General features: G+C 36.6%; 1 protein-coding gene across 4 annotated transcripts in view; it reads right to left on the bottom strand.

Annotated features, from left to right (window-relative positions):
- The window catches only part of KCNH7 (potassium voltage-gated channel subfamily H member 7), a 244,992-nt gene that overhangs the window by 22,201 nt on the left and 198,417 nt on the right, over nt 1–24,374 (bottom strand). For 3 of the 4 annotated variants that reach the window (XM_062611040.1, XM_062611042.1, XM_062611043.1), the window contains 5 exons: nt 20,665–21,064; nt 19,741–19,940; nt 9,005–9,257; nt 4,879–5,084; nt 2,158–2,257 (listed from right to left, as the gene is read on the bottom strand). In XM_062611040.1, the coding sequence (XP_062467024.1) occupies nt 2,158–2,257; nt 4,879–5,084; nt 9,005–9,257; nt 19,741–19,940; nt 20,665–21,064 (1,159 nt within the window). The remainder of the gene's footprint in view (nt 1–2,157; nt 2,258–4,878; nt 5,085–9,004; nt 9,258–19,740; nt 19,941–20,664; nt 21,065–24,374) is intronic. The other variant, XM_062611041.1, reaches the window with a different exon arrangement.

The raw sequence follows: 24,374 nt of genomic DNA, 5'->3' as shown, positions 1-24,374 counted from the left end.
AAGTATAGTTCTAAAGTTTTATAAGAGAAGATAGTAATAGGAAAAAGGGGAATAGTTTTAAACTGAAAAAGGGTAGATTTAGATTAGATATAAGGAAGAAATTATTTACTGCGAGGCCGGTGAGACACTGGAACAGGCTGCCCAAGGAAGCTGTGGGTGCCCCATCCCTGGAATTGCTGAAGGACAGGTTGGATGTAGCTTTGAGAAACCTGGTCTAGTGGAAGGCATTTGTGGCCATGGCACAGGGGACGGAACTAGATGATCTTTAATGTCCCTTCCAACCCAGACCTTTCTATCATTCTACGATTCTACGGAAATCAAAAGATGATTGTTAAAATTCATTATACAACACATTTTTTTTTACTGTAGGAATACTGTGACCAGAAATGAATTTGCCAGATATGTGTTCAGGAACTCTATTTTATCTACTCCAGTTCTTCTGAGGCACTCTGGAGGATCATCCCTAAATATATATCATTATAGACCAGTTATGGTGGATCAAAATATGATGCCACTTCCTTCTATATCTAAAGGGATGAAATCAATAGAATATTATTTTACAGGCCAGTAGTAACGTGTAGTATACTCTGCAGCCTCATACAGGATGTTGGATGAGCCACAGAAAAGTGACACTGAAGATCTATGACTACAAGGTGCCTGCTGTGGCTATGGCAACATACAGAGAATCTGAAAAGGTACCAGAGAGGGGCAGTAAGCTAGTGTGGTTTACACAATTCTCAGCAAAGGACTTTTATGCTTGAATCTGACCAGACAGACTTTCAATGTACCACACTTGTGTCTAACTCGGACATTACCAGATACTTTACAGTCATTACCAGGACTAAGGAACTTGTTGCCAGCCTTGTCTCTTCTTCCCCAGTGGTGCAAGTTTGGGTTTTGTATTTTTTTTTCAAAGATAAAACTGTGGGAAATTACATTATTTCAAAAGTAATTCAAATAAATATCTCTGAGAGGATGTTCAGTGCGATCTACTGGGCAAGAACCATAAAAGCATAGGGGTCTTGGTACCAGGCTGACACCTGAGAAGGCCTATTTGTAATTCTGCAGCAGGCACAACACGAAGGATCACTCCTATCTTGACTAGGTGGCAGCATATGTTTTCTGATAAGAAACGTGAAGGTTATTCAGGCAAAGCGCCTCTGTCAACAGATTCTTCGTGAAGAGCAGATTGAACGTTTCATAGGGACATTTTCCTGACAGATTTGTTGTCAGCCTTGGCTTACTGCCCTAAAGACGCTTTTTTGATTGAATGGCAATGTCATTGTTCTGAGTAGCCACAGTCTGGATTAGTCTTCCTTCATTATACCTGCTATGTATGTTTAAAATGTTCCCATTTATTATCAGCTACTCTGAAACTATATAAAATGGTATTATGCTGCATTTAGAATTGGGGTTTAACTGTGGAGTGTGAAAGGCAGACATATCAGAAACAGTAATTTTCAGACAAACCACTGGACCGTGAAAGCGTAATCTTATTGAAGGAATTGTGCTTTCCGTACCATGAACATGAAAATCCTGTGAGTATCAGTTTAGCTGTCTTCATGACTGCTGCTGTCTGACCACAGCAACTATCTACAGTTCCTGGTATTTACAGGATTGACTACTGGTGACATAGTTTAATATTTCACTGAATTTTCTTTCATTAGGATTACTCCCAAAAGCCTCTAAGACGCATGTAAGCACAGAAGATGTTATCTGAACTCTTACCAGGACAACCATTTACACATTACCACATGAATCAAAATCTGACCATGGTGAACCTAAAGTGTCCTGAAAACAAAATATTTTAATTCTAGGGAGAAACACTACCTAGCATCAAGTTCAACAAAGCCCTTTGCTAAGAGAATAAAATCAGTGCTGCTAATCAATAATCCAATAGATTAGTTTCTCAAAACAGTTTTAATCATGGTGTTTCAGAAAATATATATTAAGACATAATATACATATATGTTTGTACATCTCCAAGCCAATAAGATAGCTTAGTATTTGAGGAGAGTGTGTTTGTTTCTCAGCTGGATTCTCAAGAGCTACTATAGTAACAGCCAACATGGGACCCTCCTGTACCCAGCATTACCAAGTAAAATACCAATGAATAATGAAGCAGTGCTGTCTAATGTAAGAAATTAAGTTAATTACCTTCCTCTATTTCACTTTGAAAGGACAATTTCCGTCTTCGTAGTTTGCAGTTATCTCCATCCATATCATTAGTAGTTTGTGATCTTATTACGAGGTCAGACTTGATTAATGAAATATGAAACACAATGAGAGATTAGTCCCATCTAAATAGAATAGGTTTTCAATTGGTGATTGACTGTTAATCATATTCAAGCTTTAAGAAAGGTAATATTACACAAATCAGAATTCATCAACCTCTTCATCCCCAGCTAATGGCATTGCTCAATGCTAATGTCAAAAAGTTCATGCTGATCTATCAAAACCATCAACGTCACCACCTGATGGTGAAACGAAAGTATTCTGATAATAAGTTTACATGGAAAGACATGAGTTTATGTGTTACCAGTTTTCTGAAACTGCACAGATGTGGTTTGAGTAATCTTAGAGAAATTAAAGAAAAAGAAATTAACCTCTAACAAAGACTGTATACTATTGCAAGAAGTAATGTGGTAACTGATTGCAATTAGATTTATATTTAACTATCCCGTAATGATTATAAAGGTTACATTTTACAACAGTAAGGCTGGCAAACTCCTCATTATTTCATCTTTCCAGACCCTCTCTTCCTCTCAATCAGATCCACTTAATTCAGATACTTATTTTCAAAGCAGAATACTATGTTGGCTTTATTTATCCTTCTTATAGAAAATGATTTTGTTTTCCCATGATAAATGCAAGATACATTTAAGTCTTTTTCTACTTATTTAAAACCGTGGAATTTACAAACAAGCAAATATAACACCACTTATGCTCTTTGTGTACATGCGCATGGCATTGGCTTCAGCCTACTTCCTTGTGCTAGTGAGGTTTCCCATACCACTTAAGTAAGCAGATTTGCGTATGGGAGAAGGGCAGAGGGAAAGAAGTGGGCAGTGTTTACATCTTTCTCTATTTCCTTCACTGTAAACCTGGTGGGTAAGGTTCTTCAGTGGTGGCCCACTGGTAGAAAAACTGCAGGAGGAAAAAGGCACTTTTACATAAATAGGAGGACAAGAGCAGAAGTCGAGGCAGAAGCATCTATCATTCTTATAATAAATCTGAATCTGAGTGATGTTTTGAAGTTCAGAATGTGCTCACCACTTCTTTTGGGGGATGATTTTCTGGATTGTAATAAACAGTGGAAAGCAAGTGGAACTGCTAGAGAAAATTGGCTGCAAGCTCAGAGTCATCGGTGAGCCTGTCCTCCCTTCCTTTTCTCTATGAAGTCTAGTGATTTTTTTGTAGTGCCTGGTACAGCAGTAAAAAATAACAACTGAAAATTTTCTAGGAAACATGAGCAGTGAGGCCTTTCTTTGTGTATTTTACACCACAACACAGAGGATGGAGTTTTCTTTCAATTATCTCAGATCTAAGGAAAAAATAATGGTAAAATATTGATGACAATGTAATTGCAGGAAATAATTGCTCAGGCTAGAATCGTTAATGGGAACTTCAAGGAATTTTTCAAATATGTGAAGTTTCAGTTTTAACTTAAATTTATCACTAGACTAGGAATTCATTTTGTTGTATTTCACATGCAATTAATAATGATGGCCCTTTAAATAAACACAAAATAGATTACTTTTAAAACAAAAAATAGAATATCTTCTATTTTCAGAATGATATTATAAAAAAGACTCAGCATTATAAGAAGTGACATTTCTTGTCAGAAGTTACATTTATTTTAGATTTTTAAACTAAAGATCCACATATGATTAGCAAAGATTTCCCTATCATTTGCAGCCCAAACCTTAGTATTCTTTCCTCCTTGTTTTGCAGAAGGCCTTTGAGGCCAAATTACGACAGCTCCTTCTCACTGAACCTTTTTTCCTTAAAAGTATAGTCAGAAAACACAAAACAGCAGTATCTCATAAAGAATGAAATATAAACTGATTGTTCTGTGAGCAGTATAGTCCATGTTCATGGCCAGTGCTGGTGTAACCCGCAACATTCTAGAGAAAGCTTTAGCCTCAGTAGTAGCATGAGCTGGCCAACAGCTCTTTCCCTCTCCCTTCCTGGCCAAACTTCTCCTCTCTTTCCCAATTCAGACTGATCCTGGCAGTCTAAAAAAAGGAAAACTGGGTAATTTTTCTACTTCCCTGAAGATACGATCTGTGCAAACGGGGACACTTAGGACTATCACTGTGGGAAAAGAGACCATGAAATCCCTGCAAATCTGAAGACTGAGTGAAATCTGAAAAATCCCTTGTATGCTTTTAGTCTCCTAGGTGGTAGGGTGCACTCCAAGATAAGAGAATTAACAATTCATGTTTGAAAGGCAATTAAATATTTTCTATTGTTAGACACAAAATGAATGTGGATAATCTGATTTATCTCTATTTTATGGCTGTACAATTATATTTAGTGTCAAAAGTTCCCCTTGTGGTGACCCAGGCTATAGTCATCTGAAAAAAACATATTTTCCATGGCTTTCACAAAACATCCAACATTTAAATATAGCACAAAATCCTGTTAGATTAACATAATCTGAATAATTTCATTGACTTCTGCTGAGCTTAACTGACCTCAGAAGAAGCAATAAGGTGAGTGTATTTTTTTTTAAATAGGATTTGGCCTTAGCTTTTAGCTTTTAATTTTGCTAACCTTTTTTTTTTTTTTTTCAATTGCTGTTTTCAAGTTTTGTTACTGTGGGACAAATTCAGCCCAGTGTTAAGAAAAAAACAAATAACTTATTGTATGTACCTTTGCAGTTTCATCTCTCAGATTAAAAGTCAGCTCTAGATTGGTGAGGAAGAGATCAGAAAATTCAGGGTACATATCCAAAACTTCTAGTAGATCTTCTCGCTGGATCTTATGTAAGTCACAGTAAGTTAAAGCTCTCACATCTGCATTTGACTTTCCTGGTTTTGCATAAAGATGTACCATCTCTCCAAAAATATCATTTTTCCCTGCAGAAAGAGAATTCAATGGAGATTATTATTTTAAACAGTATACTGGGCTGCATCAAAAGGACCATGACCAGCAGGTTGAAGAAGGTGATCCTGCCCCTCTGCTCTCATGAGACCCCACTTGGAGTTTTGTGTACAGTTCTGTTGTCCTCAGCATAAGAAGCACAGAACCATAGAATCATAGAATAGTTAGGGTTGGAAAGGACCTTAAGATCATCTAGTTCCAACCCCCCTGCCATGGGCAGGGACATGTCACACTAAACCATGTCACCCAAGGCTCTATCCAACCTGGCCTTGAACACTGCCAGGAATGGAGCATTCACAACTTCCTTGGGCAACCCATTCCAGTGCCTCACCACCCTCATAGTAAAGAACTTCTCCCTCATATCCAATCTAAACTTCCCCTGTTTAAGTTTTAACCCATTACCCCTTGTCCTATCACTTCAGTCCCTAATGAAGAGTCCCTCTCCAGAATCCTTAGAGGCCTCCTTCAGATACTGGAAGGCTGCTGTGAGGTCTCCACATGGAGCTGTTGGAGCAAGTCCACAGGAGGGCCACGGGGATGATCAGGGGGCTGGAGTATCTACCATATGAAGTCAAACAAAGTTGGGGCTGTTCAGCCTGGAGAAGAGAAGGCTGCGTGGAGACCTCAAAGCCTTCCAATATCAACAGGATACTGGAAAGGGACTCTTATTCAGGGACTGTAGCAATAGGACAAGGGGAAAAGCATTTAAACTTCAATAGGGGAAGTTCAGATTAGATAGAAGGAAGAAGTTCTTTACTGTGAGGATGGTGAGGCACTGAAAAAGGTTGCCCAAAGTAGTGGTAAATGCTCCATCCCTGGCAGTGTTCAAGGAAATACATGAAGAAACTTCAAATATATTTAAGTAGAAAATAGCTTAGTTCTTATGTTATTCAGAGGGAATGCAAAACTTCCATGATGCAGAAATTGCTCTGAAGAGCCTCTTTAAACATAGCTGCCTCTGTTTTGAAATTATTAAAATTCTTTCTGTCAGTGTTGACACATTTCCAGTACCTGTTTGCTAAAATCGCCCTCTCTGATTGCTCATTTACCCCAGATTTGCACCTAACCTTCATCAACACAGAGCAGTTGCAGCCATAGACCAGTGAAAACATGCTCTAAACTAAGGGCTGCAGGGCTTACCTGCAAAATAACGTTTGGAAGGGAACTAGAAAAACACTTGTGGAATAGAATAGTGGTCATAGCAACTGAGTAACAGGAGACTAGTAAAGAAATACACAGGCAACTTTGCCTTTCTGTTAAGCATTTGTGGCTTTTACATAAGCTTACTAAAAGTAGTTCTGGTTTCTCCATTTTCTATAAGGGAAGCTGAAAACTCAGTGAGCAAGCAGTTAAAAGCTGCAAAAAAATAATTTAAGGGCTGATTTCAGTGAACATCTTAAAGAGCACAGTCAGTTTAGCTTATCAACAGGGAGATTAAGAGGTAACTGATTATACTGCATATGACCTTATAGAGAGGAAAAAATACTTGGAACTAAATGCCTCTAGAATATGATAACGAATGCATAACAAGAACTAATGGAAAGGAATTAAAGGAATTGAAGCAGATTATTTTATACTGGAAATAAAGCACACATTTTTAACAATAAAAATGATTAACTATGGAAATAAACTGCCAAGAAAAGTGATCACTTTTTCATCCCATTATGTCTTCAGATCAAAACCTTTTACTTTTGTTTCATCAAGCACAGTTCATTAGACACAATGGATAGTTAAAGATATGAAATATAACAGGAGTCAGAGATATAACAAAGGTTAGCCAATATAGTCTAACAGTCCTGATCTTAATGTTTATGAATGCAGAGGTTCTTATTCAAGGTATATAATGCCTTCTCTGCAATATGATTATTGAATGATCACAGTATTTTTATATCTTGTCTGCAAACTAAAAGAGATGATAGATTCTGTAGGGTCCACAGCTATTGTGTTTTCTAAGGATTTGGCACAGAATTGCATTAGACTGCATAAGTCAGTACTGATGAGACCTTACTCAGCAGCATTAGACAGTGCCAACAAATTGAGGAAAACTTGGGAACAAAAGAAACATTTCTCAGAGCTCTGATTTCTGTGATGAAGTTGCAATACTTGTTAAGTATGAAAACTTTATCCATGCTACCTCTGTTGGACTGAAGTCTTTTCAACCCCAGAGGATAAAACATTGAATGTTTTCTATGTCCATTTCTATGTGTACGTTTTTCAGAAAGAGGAATTAACTACAAATATTTTGCTAAGTATTGATAATCTTTGTTAGGATTCTGTGTCATTTCAATTGCAAAGTAATTTTTGTTTGTATTATGTTGTATTCTTTTGTAGTAGATTTCTTCAAGATACCACAGATTTATTGACTGGAGTCAGCTATCAGGCAGGCTCTTGCCTCATGGATCCTGCAACATGTGGGCCCACAGAGCAGTTCCTTTTGGGTGCAGTTGTGCACAGTTGTCTTGCTTTCTGTCTGACCCACCATTCCCTGGCAGTTAGGCTCCAAAGTGCAGCACCTAGTGTGAAGAGCTGTAGCCTGGAAGAGACATAATGGCATTGCTGCAGTGCGAGAGCACACGGATCTGATGTGCCTAACATGCAAAAATTGAACAGACTGCATCTTTGGTCCAGGAAGAAATTGATGAGTTCATAAACTTGTCATTTATTCTTGATTGTGAATGCTATAGAAATTTGCCTGTTTTTTGATATAAAAGATGAAATCCTCAATGAACCACACTGTTCATAATCAATGGAAAACGCACAAGTAAGTAAAAACCTCACAGTATTATACTTGCATGATCATCTCTTTGCTTGTGCCTGAAGTTGGTACAGCTGATGAAATGCAACAGCTTGAGATAGCGAATTACCTTGATAACACCATCTAAACCTAGGGAAGGATCGCTGTAGGCACACCTGTGTATTTCTGTTCTTGCATCCACCCTGCAAAGTACTATCAGAATATTCAGTCACAAGTGGATTAATAGCAACATACTGCTACCAATCCAGATTTTGTTTCAGCTGTTTTTCTGGTTTCAAGCTCCTACAGTGGATGATAAACGAAAAGGAGAACATACGCATGATGATGCAGCTGATGTAGGTTTCTGTACAGGAAAATCCTTCCTCATCTACTCAATTATTCTTTGTGTTCTTATTACCTGATATTAAATTGGAGAAACAAATTAGTAGGCTTGTTTAGGTAGTGTTTTAGTTATTTTACTTTTGAAATGCTGTGGCTAGTGATTTCATATAACAGCCACCACCAGGTGAGCAGGTGAACTCCCAGCTGTACTGAACACTGCTCTGAGACATCGTCATTGGGAAAGATAACAAGACACTCCCTATGCTACACAAACAAGAACGTGTTAATCAGAAACATAGGGGAAACATGTTATTTCACTTAAGTATCAATCTAGATCAGATTACTCTGTTATTCCTTTCCTTTTCTATATGCTCAGTGGGCAGAAATAGACATTTCTGAAAACCTCTAGAAGACATTTTGAACGCCTGAAGTAGATACATATTTTTCTCCAGCTAGCATATAAGGGGTCTGTGTGCCTCAGAACCCTCATACACTGCTCAAGAAAAGGGTGTCCTTGACTTTGGTTCTTACAGTATAATCAGAACCGGAGTAATTTGATATCTTCTTTATTCAACTTGCAGCTTACCACTTAACTAGGGATAAATCTGGCTCATTCCTGCTCTTATATCCAAAGACATGGGCTCTTTGGTGCACATGAATTGTTGCAGTAATGTAGACTTTGCTCCTTAAATTATTTCTCTTCTTGATTTTAAATAACAGTGAGTAAAAAGTTTACAATTTTCCTTCACCAGAAACAACAACGGATATTTGTTTTCAATCCCCTGATTCTTTCAACATGCCTTGTAGCAAGGTACTTACCAAGAATGGCTACAACAATGTCACTCTTAAGGATTTCAATGGAGCCTCTTGACACAAAGTAAAGAGCAGTGAGAACATCTCCACAGTGCACTAAAGTGTCTCCAGGAGGTGCATGTGTTGTTTTAAATTTCATAGCCAAAGCTCGAAGACAGCCTTTACTGGCCCCCCTGAAAGCTTTACAATTCTGAAGTAAATTTTGGTTGAGGTGCAGACAAATGTCAGCTTGTAAGCATTCTGGAAAGCCCTTCAGGACCTGGAAATATAAGCATAAGGATTTCATGTGAATAATATGAAAGTTGCTTTATATAATTTTTGTTTTCTTCCTGGACAGAAAGAAGTAACATACAAATAGAGGTGGCCCTAAGAGCTGTCAGAGGCTTACAATTCAACAAGTGCATAATGTAATCTATATTGCAAAGTTTATACAGTGTGAATACTAATGTACATACTAGTGGATGTAGTGGTTACAAAATTCATTATTAAGATTTCTCCCATTACAAGAAATGGTACTAAGGTATATGAATGTATATACTGCCGTTAAATAACAAATAAGACAACTAATGGAAGACTCTTTACTGAATTCACCTGTTTGGACTAATATGTCTATTTCCTTTATATCAATTATGAAAGTACTACATTTAATAAGGAAGTTTTTTTTTGCTGAAGTAATCATGACATCTGTTAAATGAGAGCTCTGTGAACAAGATCAAATATTTTTTCAGAAAGACAGCATTTTAATGGGATTTTTCTGTTAAATATATTCTGCTTGCAAGTTTAGAATTTAGATTTTTATCAGAAAATGCAACACATACCACTGAAACAATGGTGTTATGCAGATTTACACAGGCAGATGATTAGTTCAGCAAACCACGGGGCTAGTTGCTATGGTCCTCGCTCATCCCTTACTCAGAACAATGGGAGTTTGCCTGCAGTAGAACCATGGGATTCCTCCTGGGTACCATGGTAACATGTTAATTTTGTTTAGAAGAAAGAATTGTGCTACTTACAACATGGTCATTATGTGTGAACTAAATTGTCTAGGATCATATTACCTCTGATTCTTTTAGAATCAATAAACTTTTCGGCTACTGACTTCTATGGGAGTTCTGCTCACCTTGTGACTGCCCACTGTGTTAAGGAATGGGCCTGACATTATTACGTACCACCCTTTCTTGCAGTTAAATCCTGTTATCTGCTGTCAATTATATTAATGGGTCATATGCTTTCCCTGGGACCTGCTACATCTGTTGCATATTTTGAAGGACAAAACATGAACTGATGCTACCAGTCTTACAAATGTGTGAACAGAATGTGTCTTTTTGTTATTAGAGTAGCCTATGAATTCATTCCTGTTTATCCTCTGCCCTGTTTTTCTATAAACACCTAAATATTACTGCACAGAAAAATAAAATCCATTCACTTTTTGCTATATTAATTCTTACTTCAGCACAATAAAGCTCTGTGCACTCACTCTGATTGCATAAAGATATTCACAACTCATCCCCTGCTAACAGAGAAGATGAACACATTTTTGGTATGAGGCTTCTGTCCAAACAAGCCAAGCTATGGTTTACAAATGAAATATCAATACCTTTAACTGAGTTGAAATGTTTCTATGATTGCTAATGGAAATCAGTGCTGTGAAATAACAAACAGAATGTTTTAACACACATATAATACAAAATCTTTATGAGCTATAGGGCATTACCAAATGAAATTTACACATCCTCAGAAAAAGCCAGCATTCAACAACAATAAGCAAAGGAAAATATGGTAAATGAAAAGCATCTGTGGTGCTGCTCTGTTTACAATATCTATCACACCACTAGAAATAGTTTATTATGCAATTACTTTTTTATTTTAATGCCATTATATTGAAATAAAAGTATTGTGGGTTGTAACAACTTATTTACTGAGTGATACTGAGAAACTTGATGACCAAATACATTTGGTCAATGATATGGGTGGAAAAAATTGCAGGTATTTATTTTAAAATTGTTCTATTGTCATGTGAGTAAAAAAGACCTATTTTGAATTACTTCTTTTGTTATACATCTATCTGAATATGATTTAGAAGAGCTCCATTTTTATAGAATGCAAAACAGGAAATACATTTTCAATTCAGAGGTACATACAGGAAAAGGTATTTGAATTGTTAGAAAGACAAGAGCACAGCCTTAGTATAAATTGTATTATTTTTTCACATCAACTTCAGTTTATCATATTTATGAAGGGATTGTATTTTACCATTAAGCAAAAACCATGCAGACCGTGTGTTAATTTATATTTCTGAAGATACTTTGGGTATTTCTTTAAAGAAATAAGTAGTTTGATAATTAATTTATACTTAACATGAAACTTTTCTAAAGTCATTGCATATTAGTTAATAGCTATTTATACGCCAATAACATCTGAAAGGCACTAGCTTCTGTTCAAGTATCTGTGATTAAAATGTCCCTGCCCCATGGAGCTTACACTCTAAAACAGATGTTATACATCAGACAGGAAGAACATTTACTCTTGAATACCACAATTGTCAAATGGCTAGAAGGAAGACAGGTGCCCAAATAACATTGATTTCCAATGGAGTTTTGGAGATTACTCCACTAATGCAAGTTTAGAAATGCAAGCAAGAATCTGATTTGAAGATAAATTTGTTAAAACATTCCTGTAGACAACATTACTAAAAGAAGCTTAACATATTGTGCACATTATTTGTAGTTAGGTATTTAATCCAGGTCCAGCTGCTGACATTATACAGTATTTGATTTTTCCAAACTAAGTTACGTGTTGTGCAGTACAGACAATCTCTTGTCAACCCAAGCCTCCAAAGTACATTCCCAATATTCAGATTTTAATTACTTTGAGAAAATATTTTTTACTCATCAGTTTTTAGCATGCATTAATAAACAAGTATCTGATTCCCACAGGTATCTTTGATTGTGTAGAGAAGGAGCAATTGTATTGAAAAAAAAGTTCTTACAATGTGGCAGTCAGCATCAATATATTCTGTAAACACATACTGACAATGCTAAATATTAGAAAATCATCCAATATACAAAATCATATTATCTTTAAAGCAATAAAATTCTAAATATTACATTTCATTTATTTTTAGTTGTTGTGAGATTTCTGAGTATTTAGAGACATTTAAGTCCCATTCTAACGTGATAAGAAAAAAATTAAAATACGCTTTTCTAAACAACTAAAAGTCAGCATAATCTTGAAATTACAGCGCTAGGTAATGCAAAAAAAAAAAAAAATTACAATAAGGTTTTGAAAATTATAAAGCTAGAATTGCTCTTCTAATAACATTATTGTCAATAAGAAATACAAAATTAATAAATCATTTGAATACAGGTTGGGTTTCAATTGCTCTGTTCTTTCCCAACATGCTTCTATTGTTACACACAGTATATCCTTATTAGCGATTCCACTGGTCCCTGGTGAGTAACATCTTGGATTATCATGGTTAGATTCATCTTTAGAATCAGAATTTATGCATAATTCAAGAGACAGAGATTTGCTAAAATACACAGGTTACAAAATATAAAATCAGCTTCACCCTCATCCTCCCTCCCCGCCCCCAAAAAAACCCACAACAAAACAAAACAAACAAAAAACAACCACCCCAAACCAAAAGAAAAACAACAGAAAAGGAAACTCAGTTATGATTCTGTGACCATAAACTCCAGTTGTTTCTCACTGGTAGTTATGAAGTCCAAGTTCAGTTGTCCTCCTGTCTGGAATAAAACTTTTCCCTGTCAAATAACGTTGGTTTATCTACTTTTCATGAGAGGAGGAAGGTGCCAGAGAGCAGAAAAACATTTTAGGTGGAATAAGTGATTGAAGTTTAGTGAGGATAATAGGGACACAATTCACATTGCCTTGAAGAATGTGGTCTTTCACAAGAGGAGAGGGAGTTCAGCTTCATTAACTTCTCCTTTTCAGGGTGACAAGGTTTCACTCACATGTATTAGACACCTTTGCGACAAGTCAGTTGGAGACATCTATGTATCCTAACCTCGGACAACTATCAAATGTTCGGGCAATGATTATTTTTTTTTTGTTTGGGTAAATTGCAAGTTTCATGACAATTTTTAGGTTCTTCTATCCTCTGTTCTGGAACAGGTATTGACATCTGTCCCATAGAAGGTATTTAGAAAGTATCCAAGCTAAAGCAAAGCAGGATATTAGCAACAATGGAAATACCATGTTCTATACCAACAAAATCACAGAATGGTTGAGGTTGGAAGGGACCTCTGGAGGTCATCTTATCCTTATAACTCCTGCTCAAGCAGGGCTACCTAAAGCAGGTATACCAGGACAATGTCCAGATGGCCTTTGAAAATCTCCAAGGGCAGAGACTCCACACCCTCTCTAGGCAACCTGTGCCAATGCTGTTGTCCCCACAGTAAAAAAGTGTTCCCTGATGTTTGTATGGAACCTCCTGTTAAAGCTTATGCCCATTGACTCTGGTCCTGTCACCAGGTACCACTGAACAAAAACCTGGCTCCATCTTCTTTACACCCTCCCTTCAGGTATTTGTGTTGATGAGATCCCCTGTGAGCCTTCATTTCTTCAAGCTGAACAGTCCTGCCTCTCTCAGGCTTTCATAGTAGGAGAGATACTTCAGTCCTTGCAGTCTGGCAGTCAAAGATCTTTTAATTCTGCACATAATATTTTTCTCTATTGAAATATAGTGGGCCAAACATTAAAAGCCAAGACATTTTTGAGGAGATCACAAGAGGGCTCTTGTGTATTGTGGGTCTGTTTGGGGTGTGTTGAAACTCATTTTGACTAAGATTTTCTTGTCCTAAATCAGTAAGACTTACTGATACATGAGTGGCAAGTATCCAGCATATAGAGGGAAAGACAGACTCTCAAATTAATCTGACAATTTAAGATGGCATAAACTGAAAAAGAAGTTCTAGTCCTTCCCTACCTTATCTGCTTGTTCCTGCCTTGTTTTGATCTCTCCTCATGAAATGGTTTGAGAAATTGTTCCATGCAAAAACTAACCCGGCAAAAATATAGTGAGCAGCTGAAGGTACAGAGTCAGGAATAAATATACTTTCTCTCATAGACACATACTTGAACTCTATTTGGATCTCATCTGCATAATATAGATCTCAGGATATGTTGAAATTCACATCACTAAACACTGAATAAAGTTCTCAAACAATCTGAGCATAATTTTTAAACTAATTTCTGAGAGCAAACACCATGGATCATTCACTTTAGTGGGATTTATATTAAAAATTAACAATTTTGTTTGTCTTAGTTCTGTAAGGGTGAGTGAAATTAATTCATAGTAATTCATGTATTTGGTCAAATAACTCATGTCTTTTACTTTCATCTTTCTACCACCTAATTTTTGCAACAATCTGAGATGAGCTGCACAAATTGCACCATATAGATTTTGAATTAGGATCTCTGTCCCCCAGTAGCTGTGCCCTCCGATGGAAAGAATAATGCAAGAATTAGTTCTGTTACAAAAAATTGTCTCTCAGATTTTAATAACATCTTCACCTGGACTAAAAATTTCTGTAATTCGACATAGTTCCATTTCTAGAAAGAATTTAGAATTTACTATTTCTATGGTAGTTAGTTACAGAAATGAACTACTGCTATAAGCAGAGGGCCAAAATATTTCTGAGGGCTTTCACCATTTTGAAAAGAATGGAGAAAGTCACAAGTGATAATAATTCTGCTCCAGCAGCTCTTGGGCTTAGCACAGAATAAGAGTTATTTCTGATGATTCCTTTTCTTCATACACAAGAATATTGCAGATTTTTGTTTTTTTTTTCATTTTTTTATTTTTCAGAATATGAAGGAGGTCCTTACAACAGCTGAGAGAGAAGCAGTGTGTGATGATGAGCTAATTCACCTTTTAATGACATTTGAAGCCTGGCAACCTTACCAAGAATTAGGATCTCTTGCTTTCAGTCATTGCCATGACACTGATTTCTGTGACATTTTTATGTTGAAATTACTGGAGCTGCAGTGGATCATTCTTCATCTACAATCTCATTACAGTTTCTGAGTAATACAATTTCTTTTACATCTGAAAGGTGATCTCTGAGATATGATATATTGCTGGGTGAGGAGGACAGAAAATTATTTCAGTTTCTTTGACTGTTTAGTCCCTCATCAACAGAAAAGTTCAATGTCTCTAGAAGTTGACCGGACCCACGCCTTTCCAATGATAGTTGGAAAATTGTTAATTTGCTCTTGGTTTTGAGATGTTAGACCACAAAATACAGTGCAGTGAGTAACTGGTAATGGTAATCACTTTGCAGACAGATTGACATTGTTGAAATTTGGTTTTTTTTTCCTGAGGTCTTCTTTTCTGTAAATTGATTAAATGTAGGCATCCATGTTTTATAAGTGGTTTTGTAATTGAAAATGAAAGAACGACTTTACCACTAACCATATCTGAGGTACTTTCTGATAATCTTGTATGTTTTAGGATTTCCACTATGACATATAAACAAATAGCAGTACCACTTTCCACCATGATTTCATGTTCCCTCTGTTTAATAAATTACTACTGCTTTTGTTCCAAACACTTCTAATTTGGATTACCCTTCTGATGGTATAAGGAACTTCGTCTTGCTATTTCTTTTTGAAATGTTAATGTAGTTTCTTAATTCTCTGGTTCAAAGCTATTACTGGTGATAGTTCTATTGGTGGAACTGTTTTCATCATAAGAAGCAGTCACAGTGGGAGGAAAAGCAAGAATAACAAAGGTAGTGGTGTCATCAGTGACCAGTGGCCAGTTTCTCACAAAAGAAGCCTTACCAAAGCAATGGTGAGCCTGCCCTTTATTTGATACAGTAGCATTGCTGGCTCTGAAGCTTCAAGACAGGTATGTGCTCTGCTGTACTTGTATGATCACTGTGACCAAGTGCAGGGTCACTTGCACTTGGATGGTCACATACACTTTGCTTGGATGCTTGCAGGAGAAGGTTCCATAAATTTAAACATAAAAATTCTGAATTGCTCTCTTTTTGCATGGCACTAGGTAAAGCCCAAAATAAAAAGGCATCTGTCCTACATCCAAAATTTTAATTACATGTACATTTGGCTAAACACTTTCCAAAGCTTGTCCCACTTATTTACTTCTTTGAACTCTTTTTAAAGGTAAAATAAACTAATAAAGCTATCCAGATGAATAGAAGATCCATGGAAAAAAGGGGGGAGGAATGTAAAAATACATGCATAACTTAAAAAATTACCTCAAACACTGAAAGATGTAATCTTTTTAGGGTAAGCATCACAGGCATGCTATTATCAGTGCTGGACTGATAACATGGGAATGAATGGGGGAAAGAGGCAGAGAGAGTTTAGGAAAAACAGAACAGGATAGTTTAAAAATAAAAGTAATGTCTTTGAATCTTTGGGACTGGTGACATCCTTCACAAAACAATATACACTGTAGATATTTTTTTTTAATTTAACTTTGCCAGTGTGTACCACAGGGATATTATTTAAATAATGCTTATTCTATAGACTCAAGATTTTTATCCGGATTAAAATAAATCCCAAATCCTGTTTATCCAGTCCATGAATAATCGTATGGAACTGTTTTTATCAAAATGCTTTCTGCAATGAAACGTGATCAAAGAGATGTAGAAATGAAGCAGAGTGGAACAAACGAAAAAATAAACAAGTTCTAGGCATATTTCACCTGAAGATCTTTAAAGCTAATTTGAAGTTCAGCCATTTCAAACAAGCACAAATTATTATTTTCTGTTTTTCCATAGAAAGTGTAGGACTTTGTTTAGGAAATCAAGTTTATTTAGTCTTAGTGCAGTATAATTCCTGAGGTCAAAAGGGTTTTGGGTTTTCTTTTTAGTAGTGTGGTTTTTTTGTTGTTGTTGTTGTTTGGTTGTTTTTGTGTTTGTTTGTTTTTTTTTGTTTGGGGGGCTGGTGTGGTTGTTTGGTTTTGTTTGGTTGATTTTGTTCATTTTTTTCCACTTATCCTGAATTCTTAGATTACTAATGATAATTAAAAGCATCTTTTGAAATGTATTTGCTAATATCATATATATATGTGTGTGTTATACATTGTATGTACATATATATATAAAATGTAAATTATCTGTGCATTTCATATTTCAAAGGAGAAAGAGGATTGAGTTTCTGATTTTTATTTGGATTTTAGTCATGAAATGAAAAAGAAAGACACTGGATCAAATTCTGCCTTCAGATATTTGAGAAAACTCCCAGTAAATATCGATAGGAGTCAAACATTTGTCTGAGGACAGTATTAGCCCTTTGGTGTGTAAATGCAAATATTTCATGCAAAATTAAGTTAACACCACATGCAAGTCCATTTCATATGCACATGGCTTATAGCCAAGAAAACTTCATTGCTGCTTGTGCTAACATGCATATATGCTTTGAAGTAAAAGCATTCACGCAAAGGAAAATGCAGAATGATCAGCATGGCAACTTTGTCAGAGTGGCATTCCTACAGAGCAACTAACTGACGCAAACCAATATGCACATGACCTTCTTTGGGCAGAGAAGCATGATTTGAGTTGTGGGGTAAAACAGTGATTAATAAATGTGGTTAGATTAGCATTTCTTAATGCCTAATTTTTAGTGACCATTTTGCCCCACATCTGATTCTACTTGGAATATTTCCCTTTGCTATCTACCCCTTCATCATGCAAAAAGTTACAGTTGAAACTAGAAAAGCATTGAACAAGCTCTAAACCCGACAGATAACATGGATATACTCCACACTTTATACTGGAATTAAATTTGATATAAATACCTCCTGCTCTTACCAGTGGGTGGTGTTATTCCATGTATTTAGGTATGAAGCAGACAGGAAAGAGATAAATCTTTCATAAGTACAACATATATCACATAATTCTTATATTATCCTTGCACTAGATGTAATATATTCAACTCACTTTTAAAGAAAATTGACTGCCATAAAATTGAGGGATAGAATTGTGAAAAGAATAAGAAATAAAATATAACAAAGCAAGATACTAGATTTTTTCACATTTTATTTAAAACAAAGCCTCTGTACTTCCTCACAATCAGATTGCAGAATGTGAGCTGTTTAATCCATTTAGTTAGTATTTCACATTTATTACAAGTCCAAGACTACTTCCAGTACACCAATTCCTTCATTACACAAAATTTAACCTGACAACATCAAGTTTTAGTTAGTAGTTCATATGAAACAGGTGTTCTTAGTACATCCATTAGTGGTAATGAATTAGTCATGGCGTAAATGATTCTGTAATATCTTCAGAAATAATTCCATGAGCTACTTTAGGCTTAGGCTGCACCCACCCCGCAGCTTAAGGGCCTGATCCTGCAAAGTGCTGAGTACCCCACAATCCCATTGCCATCACAGGAAATTAGGCCCATTCAGTGCCACACAAGATGAAGCTACTGATGCTGCCTTCCACTGCAGTAATCCCCAGCAGAGGTCTGTGCAAGTATCCTTGTCATGCACTGGGCATAATATCCCTCTGGAGGGGACACTCACGGAAGTGAGATGTGAAGCCCAATATATTTAATTTCCTGTCTTAGTTTTAAGATCTGCTTTACTTAATGGTAACCATTAACAGTCAGGCTGTCAGTGATTCAGCTTTATAAAAGCTTTTAATCAAGGCCATTGTTTCTGCTCACTGCATGAAAGCGTACCACTCTGACAGTCATTCACAAATATATGTATAGATACCACATGGAAGATGTCTCAATTTATGTCAAAATTTTTGAGGTTGATTTCTAGTTAAATTATTACAAAAATGTATACATTTTCTTGTTCTTGCCAGCTTTATGGAGAGCTCTGCAAAGTCTCTATAACTGAGAATAGCTCTGGAAAGCATCCCACTAGAGACACAGATTCACAGATCCTTAAGATGCACAATGCTCTCAGTGTCTTCAAACCGATGTCAACTTTTCAGAAAAAATGTTGCTGTCCTCAGAAAATCATCCAGAAATAGAGATGCTTATTTTTGCTCATTAGCAGATTGTTATTCTTTTTTAGCTGGCCACATAATATATTTTTATATAAGAAGTGTTTACAGTTTTTTTTATCAAGAACAGAAAATATGAGGGTTGTTGCCACTTCCTAGAAATGAGAACTGCGGATTGCTAAATGGTACTGTGTTGACTTTAAGTGCAGAATTACGTGGTTATGAATGCAAGCAAACTTCTGTCCAGACTATCATATGGTTAGACTATTTCACTCTGAAAAGAGCAGGTAATCCATATGCTTGCTCCTGTCTTCCACCCCTCCCCAATATACCTCTTCTAAGTTATACAATAGTGTTTTGAAAAAGATCTGCGCAGGATATACAGAAGAGTAACTCTGTAGACAGCAACAAAGGTACTGTTGTTTGATACTGGAAGTGGAAAATCAGGCCAAAGAACAAGCAAATTTCTGGAACAGCTATGTCTGAAATATGAAACCTATAATGTTTTTTTCTTGTCTTAAGCTTATAATAGTCAGATGCAGTTCTCAAGCTGTCCTACACACAGTGCAAGTTCAGATTTCTGATACAGTTTGTAATAATCTAGGCAGTTAATTATTTGGATGCCAAACTTGTAATGGCTTGATTTCCAATAATTGCTAATATCCACCTTTTTATGCTTGCACTTTTACAGCTCATAAATAATGGAGATTTGCAATATCTTTCTAAATTCTGATGCATTTATCTATTCCTCATTATCTGCGCCTGAAAAACAGAACAACATACCATGTTCATGTCAATGCCATTGGTGTATGTCCATGCATGCTGGAAGTATTCCTCAAGTCGCTGCCGCAGAGGGTTGGGGATTTGATGAAAGCGTATAAACTCCTTTACTCGCAGCATCTGCATGTGATAGCGTGCAGTTCCTGAGTAGAGTCTCTGGATTATTGCAGATACATTTCCAAAAATGCTAGCATACATTAGAGCTGGATTAAAGAGAAACATATGTTACTTAAGACTTATCGTTGGGTTTTGCAGATAATGCAACGATTCTTTTAATGTACTTTGTATGTAAAACATCTTAGATAAGACTATTAATATTTTCAGAGATGTGGAATTGATTTAACTGAGGTTTTCTATTGACTTGATTGTATTAGCACTAACTCAGCAGATGAAGCTTAAATACTATATCATAATCAGGTTGGTAATATTTCTCTTTGGAGATTTGTAGTCCTCAATTTAATGTTGTAAATTAGGTTAATCTCATTTTATGGACTTCAGTAGAACTAAGAACTAGGAACTAAGATTCACTACAAGTTAAGAACAAAAAGCAGGGTTAAGAAGCTAAACACACATATATAGGATCAGAGTTTAAATTGACAAATAAAATGTAATTTGATTATCCAAAAACTGTTGGGCTATACTTTGCTAAATCCACTCAAAACTCTGCTTCCTACCCTCTATAAGATTTGCTTACAGACAGATACACAATGCAAAACTTCTGACAGTTTGGGTAACAGATTTTGAGTAGTCAAGCAACTTGACTACTTCCTGACACTGCATGAGTCACAACATATTTTGCATATAACATGGCTTTCCCTGGGAATTTGCCCTTCTGGCTGCATTTTTATAATCTTATTAGACTATTAAGTCATTTTCTCAAACACTGAGGAAAAAAAACATAAAAATTAATAAAATAAAACTACTTACAGCCAATCAACATGACACAGATGGAAAAGATTTTCTCTGAGTTGGTGTTTGGAGACACATTTCCAAATCCTACACTTGTCAGACTGCTGAAGGTAAAATAAAGTGCTGTAACATATTTGTCCTTAATGGATGGTCCAGAGCTTGCATCACTCTTATTGTAATGTTTTCCTAATTGTTCTCCTAAAGAATCCAACCAGCCAATCTTGTGAGCCAGGTAAGGTCTTTCTACATTTCCAATGGCATACCAAATGCAAGCAAGCCAGTGTGCAATTAATGCAAATATGCACATAAGAAGCATCAGAACTGCAGCACCATATTCTGAATATCTGTCCAATTTCCTTGCTACCCTCACCAAACGCAGCAGTCTAGCTGTCTTCAGAAGACCTATTAAAGTTGTTGTCTGTAAAAATAAAATAGAAATTGATTTTATCTGTTAGCAAATTATCTGTAGCACATTAGTAGTCAGCATGAATAAACTATTTTGGGGAATCAGCAAAACCAGTAGATTAACCCATTTAAATGTAATCTTCATTGGATTTTCTTTAAACTATCAATTTCAGTATAAAAACAGTGAAGAAAATAAGAAACACACATTTTAAATTAAGATATATTAAAGCTGTCATTATCTGCTCAATAATCTTTCATTTTCAACATTATACTTCATCTGGACTCTTGGATCCACTCTAATGGACTTGAATGATTCATTGGATTCATGATGTTTTGGCATGATGGAGTCAGTAAGTTATTGGAACTACTCATAATCATGTGACTGGCCTTGTAGGTAAAAAGTATTTATGATGCTTCAGCAAAGCTATGTGAAGTGGTAAACGCTCCATCCCTGGCAGTGTTCAAGGCCAGGCTGGACAGAGCCTTGGGTGACATAGTCTAGTGTGAGGCATCCCTGACCATGGCAGGGGGCTTGGAACTAGGTGATCTTAAGGTCCTTTCCAACCTAAACTATTCTATGATTCTTTGATTCTATGATTCTGTGCCTATATTCGATCTTAACTTACAGACTCCTTGTGATACTCTGGCACAAATGTCATAAAAGAGAATCAATATAGCAGAAATGTCTCAAAAAGTATCTTATTCTGTAAATATTCTTCCTGTTTGCAATGGTCCGAACACTCTATACAGGTAAAAGAAGATGAACCACTGTGAACTGAAAATCATGGAAAAGTTACTGTTGCCAGACCTCAGATTAATTTGCTTTTTGCATCTTTCATCCTGGAGCTTGCAGATGTAGTAGTAGAAGCCAATGATAAAAATATTAAACCATTAAAAAACTACAGGTCAGTTATAAACCAGGAATGTATTACAAGATTTTTAGTGCAGACCATACTATGATTCATTGCAGCTTCTTTGAGGCTCTGATATTTTTGAAGTTTTTAATGTAAATTTACGATTTTCATTCAGTGACTTGTAGTTGTGAATTCCTTGTAAAAGAGAGGGAAAGCACTGTAAATACTACCTGACTTTAGAAAGAACTCAGACACCTTTTTATCTCCATTAAATCTGAACATATGTTAAAGTATTCAGTAAATGTCAAGACTGAATAAGTTTTCAATATATTTCTTTTCTTCCTTTTTTTAACATACCTGTATACTACATAACACAACTGGAAAAATTTTCAAGCCTTACAAACCACTCTGATGGCAGTATGTGTCATGTTAAAGCTTTTTTGAAGTGACTATTAGAGTAGTTTTTATGTTTTATTTGATCCTTGCTTTTACCATTTTTCTGAGTAATATCCAAAAGCCTTTGGAACAAAAAAGAGGTTTTCCTGTTTTCATTTGTCAGTGAATAGCTCAATATAGTCATATTTTCTGAGTAAATGCGCGGGAAGGTAACGTAGGGTAACACTGTGTAACACTCCTTGGTTCAACTTAACGACACAGAAAGTAATTTCAGTGTGAATTTCTCATCGCCAAATAAAGGCGGTTGTTTCACTGATTGTGAACTCAACTGTGTGAAAGACAATATTGTTCAAAACTCTATGCCTAGGCTGAACTTCAGCATGTGAATATTGCCATTAGGTATGGGTTTTTCTTTTTGTAAGCCAGATCAGGCTTAAATATTTATGATCCCTTAAAGACGAAAGTGATTGTAAGAAAATCTAGCATTTTTTGTTATTGGGGTGTTGGAATCATTCTATCACAGGTGTAGTCATTTCTCTACAGCATGAAAGTGGCAACATTTTTACAGTGCCCCTTAAACAGATCAGAAGGTAGACTGTGAATCCAAAATATGTCAAAATTGTTCCACCCCATTCGTAAGGTAAGACTTGCTAATATTATGCATCCTCACTGTCAATCCCATGCTTAGATACTGTATCAGTTTGAGCTCTGGGGTATGCAGGAGGTGTATAATCTAAGCAAACTCCATTTCTCCTTGGTGAAATCAGTATGACTGGGAGTAGATATGCTTTAAAGCATCAAGTAACTCATCCTGAGTTTGAATTTTCTTTAACACAGTGGGGAAGCTTTGACTCTAAAATACAGCTGGCAGCAGAGGCAGGCACCTTTCACAAGACCAGGTTGCTCAAAGTCCCATCCAAACTGGCCTTGAACACTTCCAGGGATGGGGCATCCACAGTCTTTCTGGGCTGTGAGGCTGTTCAGTGCCTCACCACCCTTGTAGTAAAGAATTTCTTCCCAATACCTACTCTGAAACTACCCTTTCAGTTTAAAGCCATTCCCACTTGTTATATCACTGCATGCCCTTATAAAAAGCCCCCATCCAGCTTTCTTTTATGCCCCCTTTAAGATCACCTTCAACAGGTCCATGTCCTTCATATACTGGGGACCTCAGAGCTGAACACAGTACTCTAGGTGGGGTCTCATGAGAGCAGGGTAGAGGAGGAGAATCACCTCCCTTGACGAGCTGGTCACACTTCTTTTGATGCATCCCAGGATACGGTTGGCTTTCTGGGTGGCACGCACACATGTTGAGCTACTTGTCAGCCAGCACCCCAAAGTCCTTCTCAGGACTGCTCTCAATCCATTCTGTCAAATGCCTTGCACAAATCCAGGTAGATAATGTTAGTTACTCTTCCTTTATCTACCAGTGCTGTAATCCTATCATAGAAGGCCACCAAACTTGTCAGTCATGATTTGCCCTTACTGAAGCCATGCTGGCTGTCACCGATCAACTCCTTATTTTCCATGTGACTTAGCATAGCTTCCAGGACGATGTGCTCCACGATCTTGCCAGGCACCATGGTGAGACTAACCAGCCTGTAGTTCCCTGAGTCTTCCTTTTTTCCCTTTCTAAAAATAGGTGTTATATTTCCCCCTTTTCCAGTTAGAGGGAATTTCACAGGACTTCCATGACTTCTCAAATGTGATGGAGAGTGGCTTAGTCACTTCATCCACAAATTCCCTCAGAATCTGCAGATGCATCTCATGGGGCTCCATGGACTTGTGTACCTTCAGGTTCCTTACATGTTCTCAAACCTGATCATCTCCTACAGTGGGCAGTTCTTCATTCTCTCAGTCCCTGTCCTTCCCTTCTGTGGCTTGTGCAGTGTGGCTGGAGCTTTTGCCAGGGAAGGCTGAGCCTTCTCCATGTCCTGGGTAACCAGGTCACCCATTTCTTTCCAGAGGGGGCCTGCATTTTTCCTAAGTCTTCTTTTTATCTCTGATGTATGGATAGAAGCTTTTTTTGTTGCCTTTGATGTCCCTGGGCATATTTAGTTTTATCAGGGCTTT

The sequence above is a fragment of the Pezoporus occidentalis genome, unplaced genomic scaffold, assembly GCF_034315485.1.
Source record: "Pezoporus occidentalis ecotype Australia unplaced genomic scaffold, CSIRO_AGI_Poc_V1 ctg150, whole genome shotgun sequence".
Lineage (NCBI taxonomy): Eukaryota > Metazoa > Chordata > Aves > Psittaciformes > Psittacidae > Pezoporus > Pezoporus occidentalis.
The sequence above is the reverse complement of the archived record's forward strand: the minus strand, read 5'-3'. Positions and strand labels throughout refer to the sequence as shown.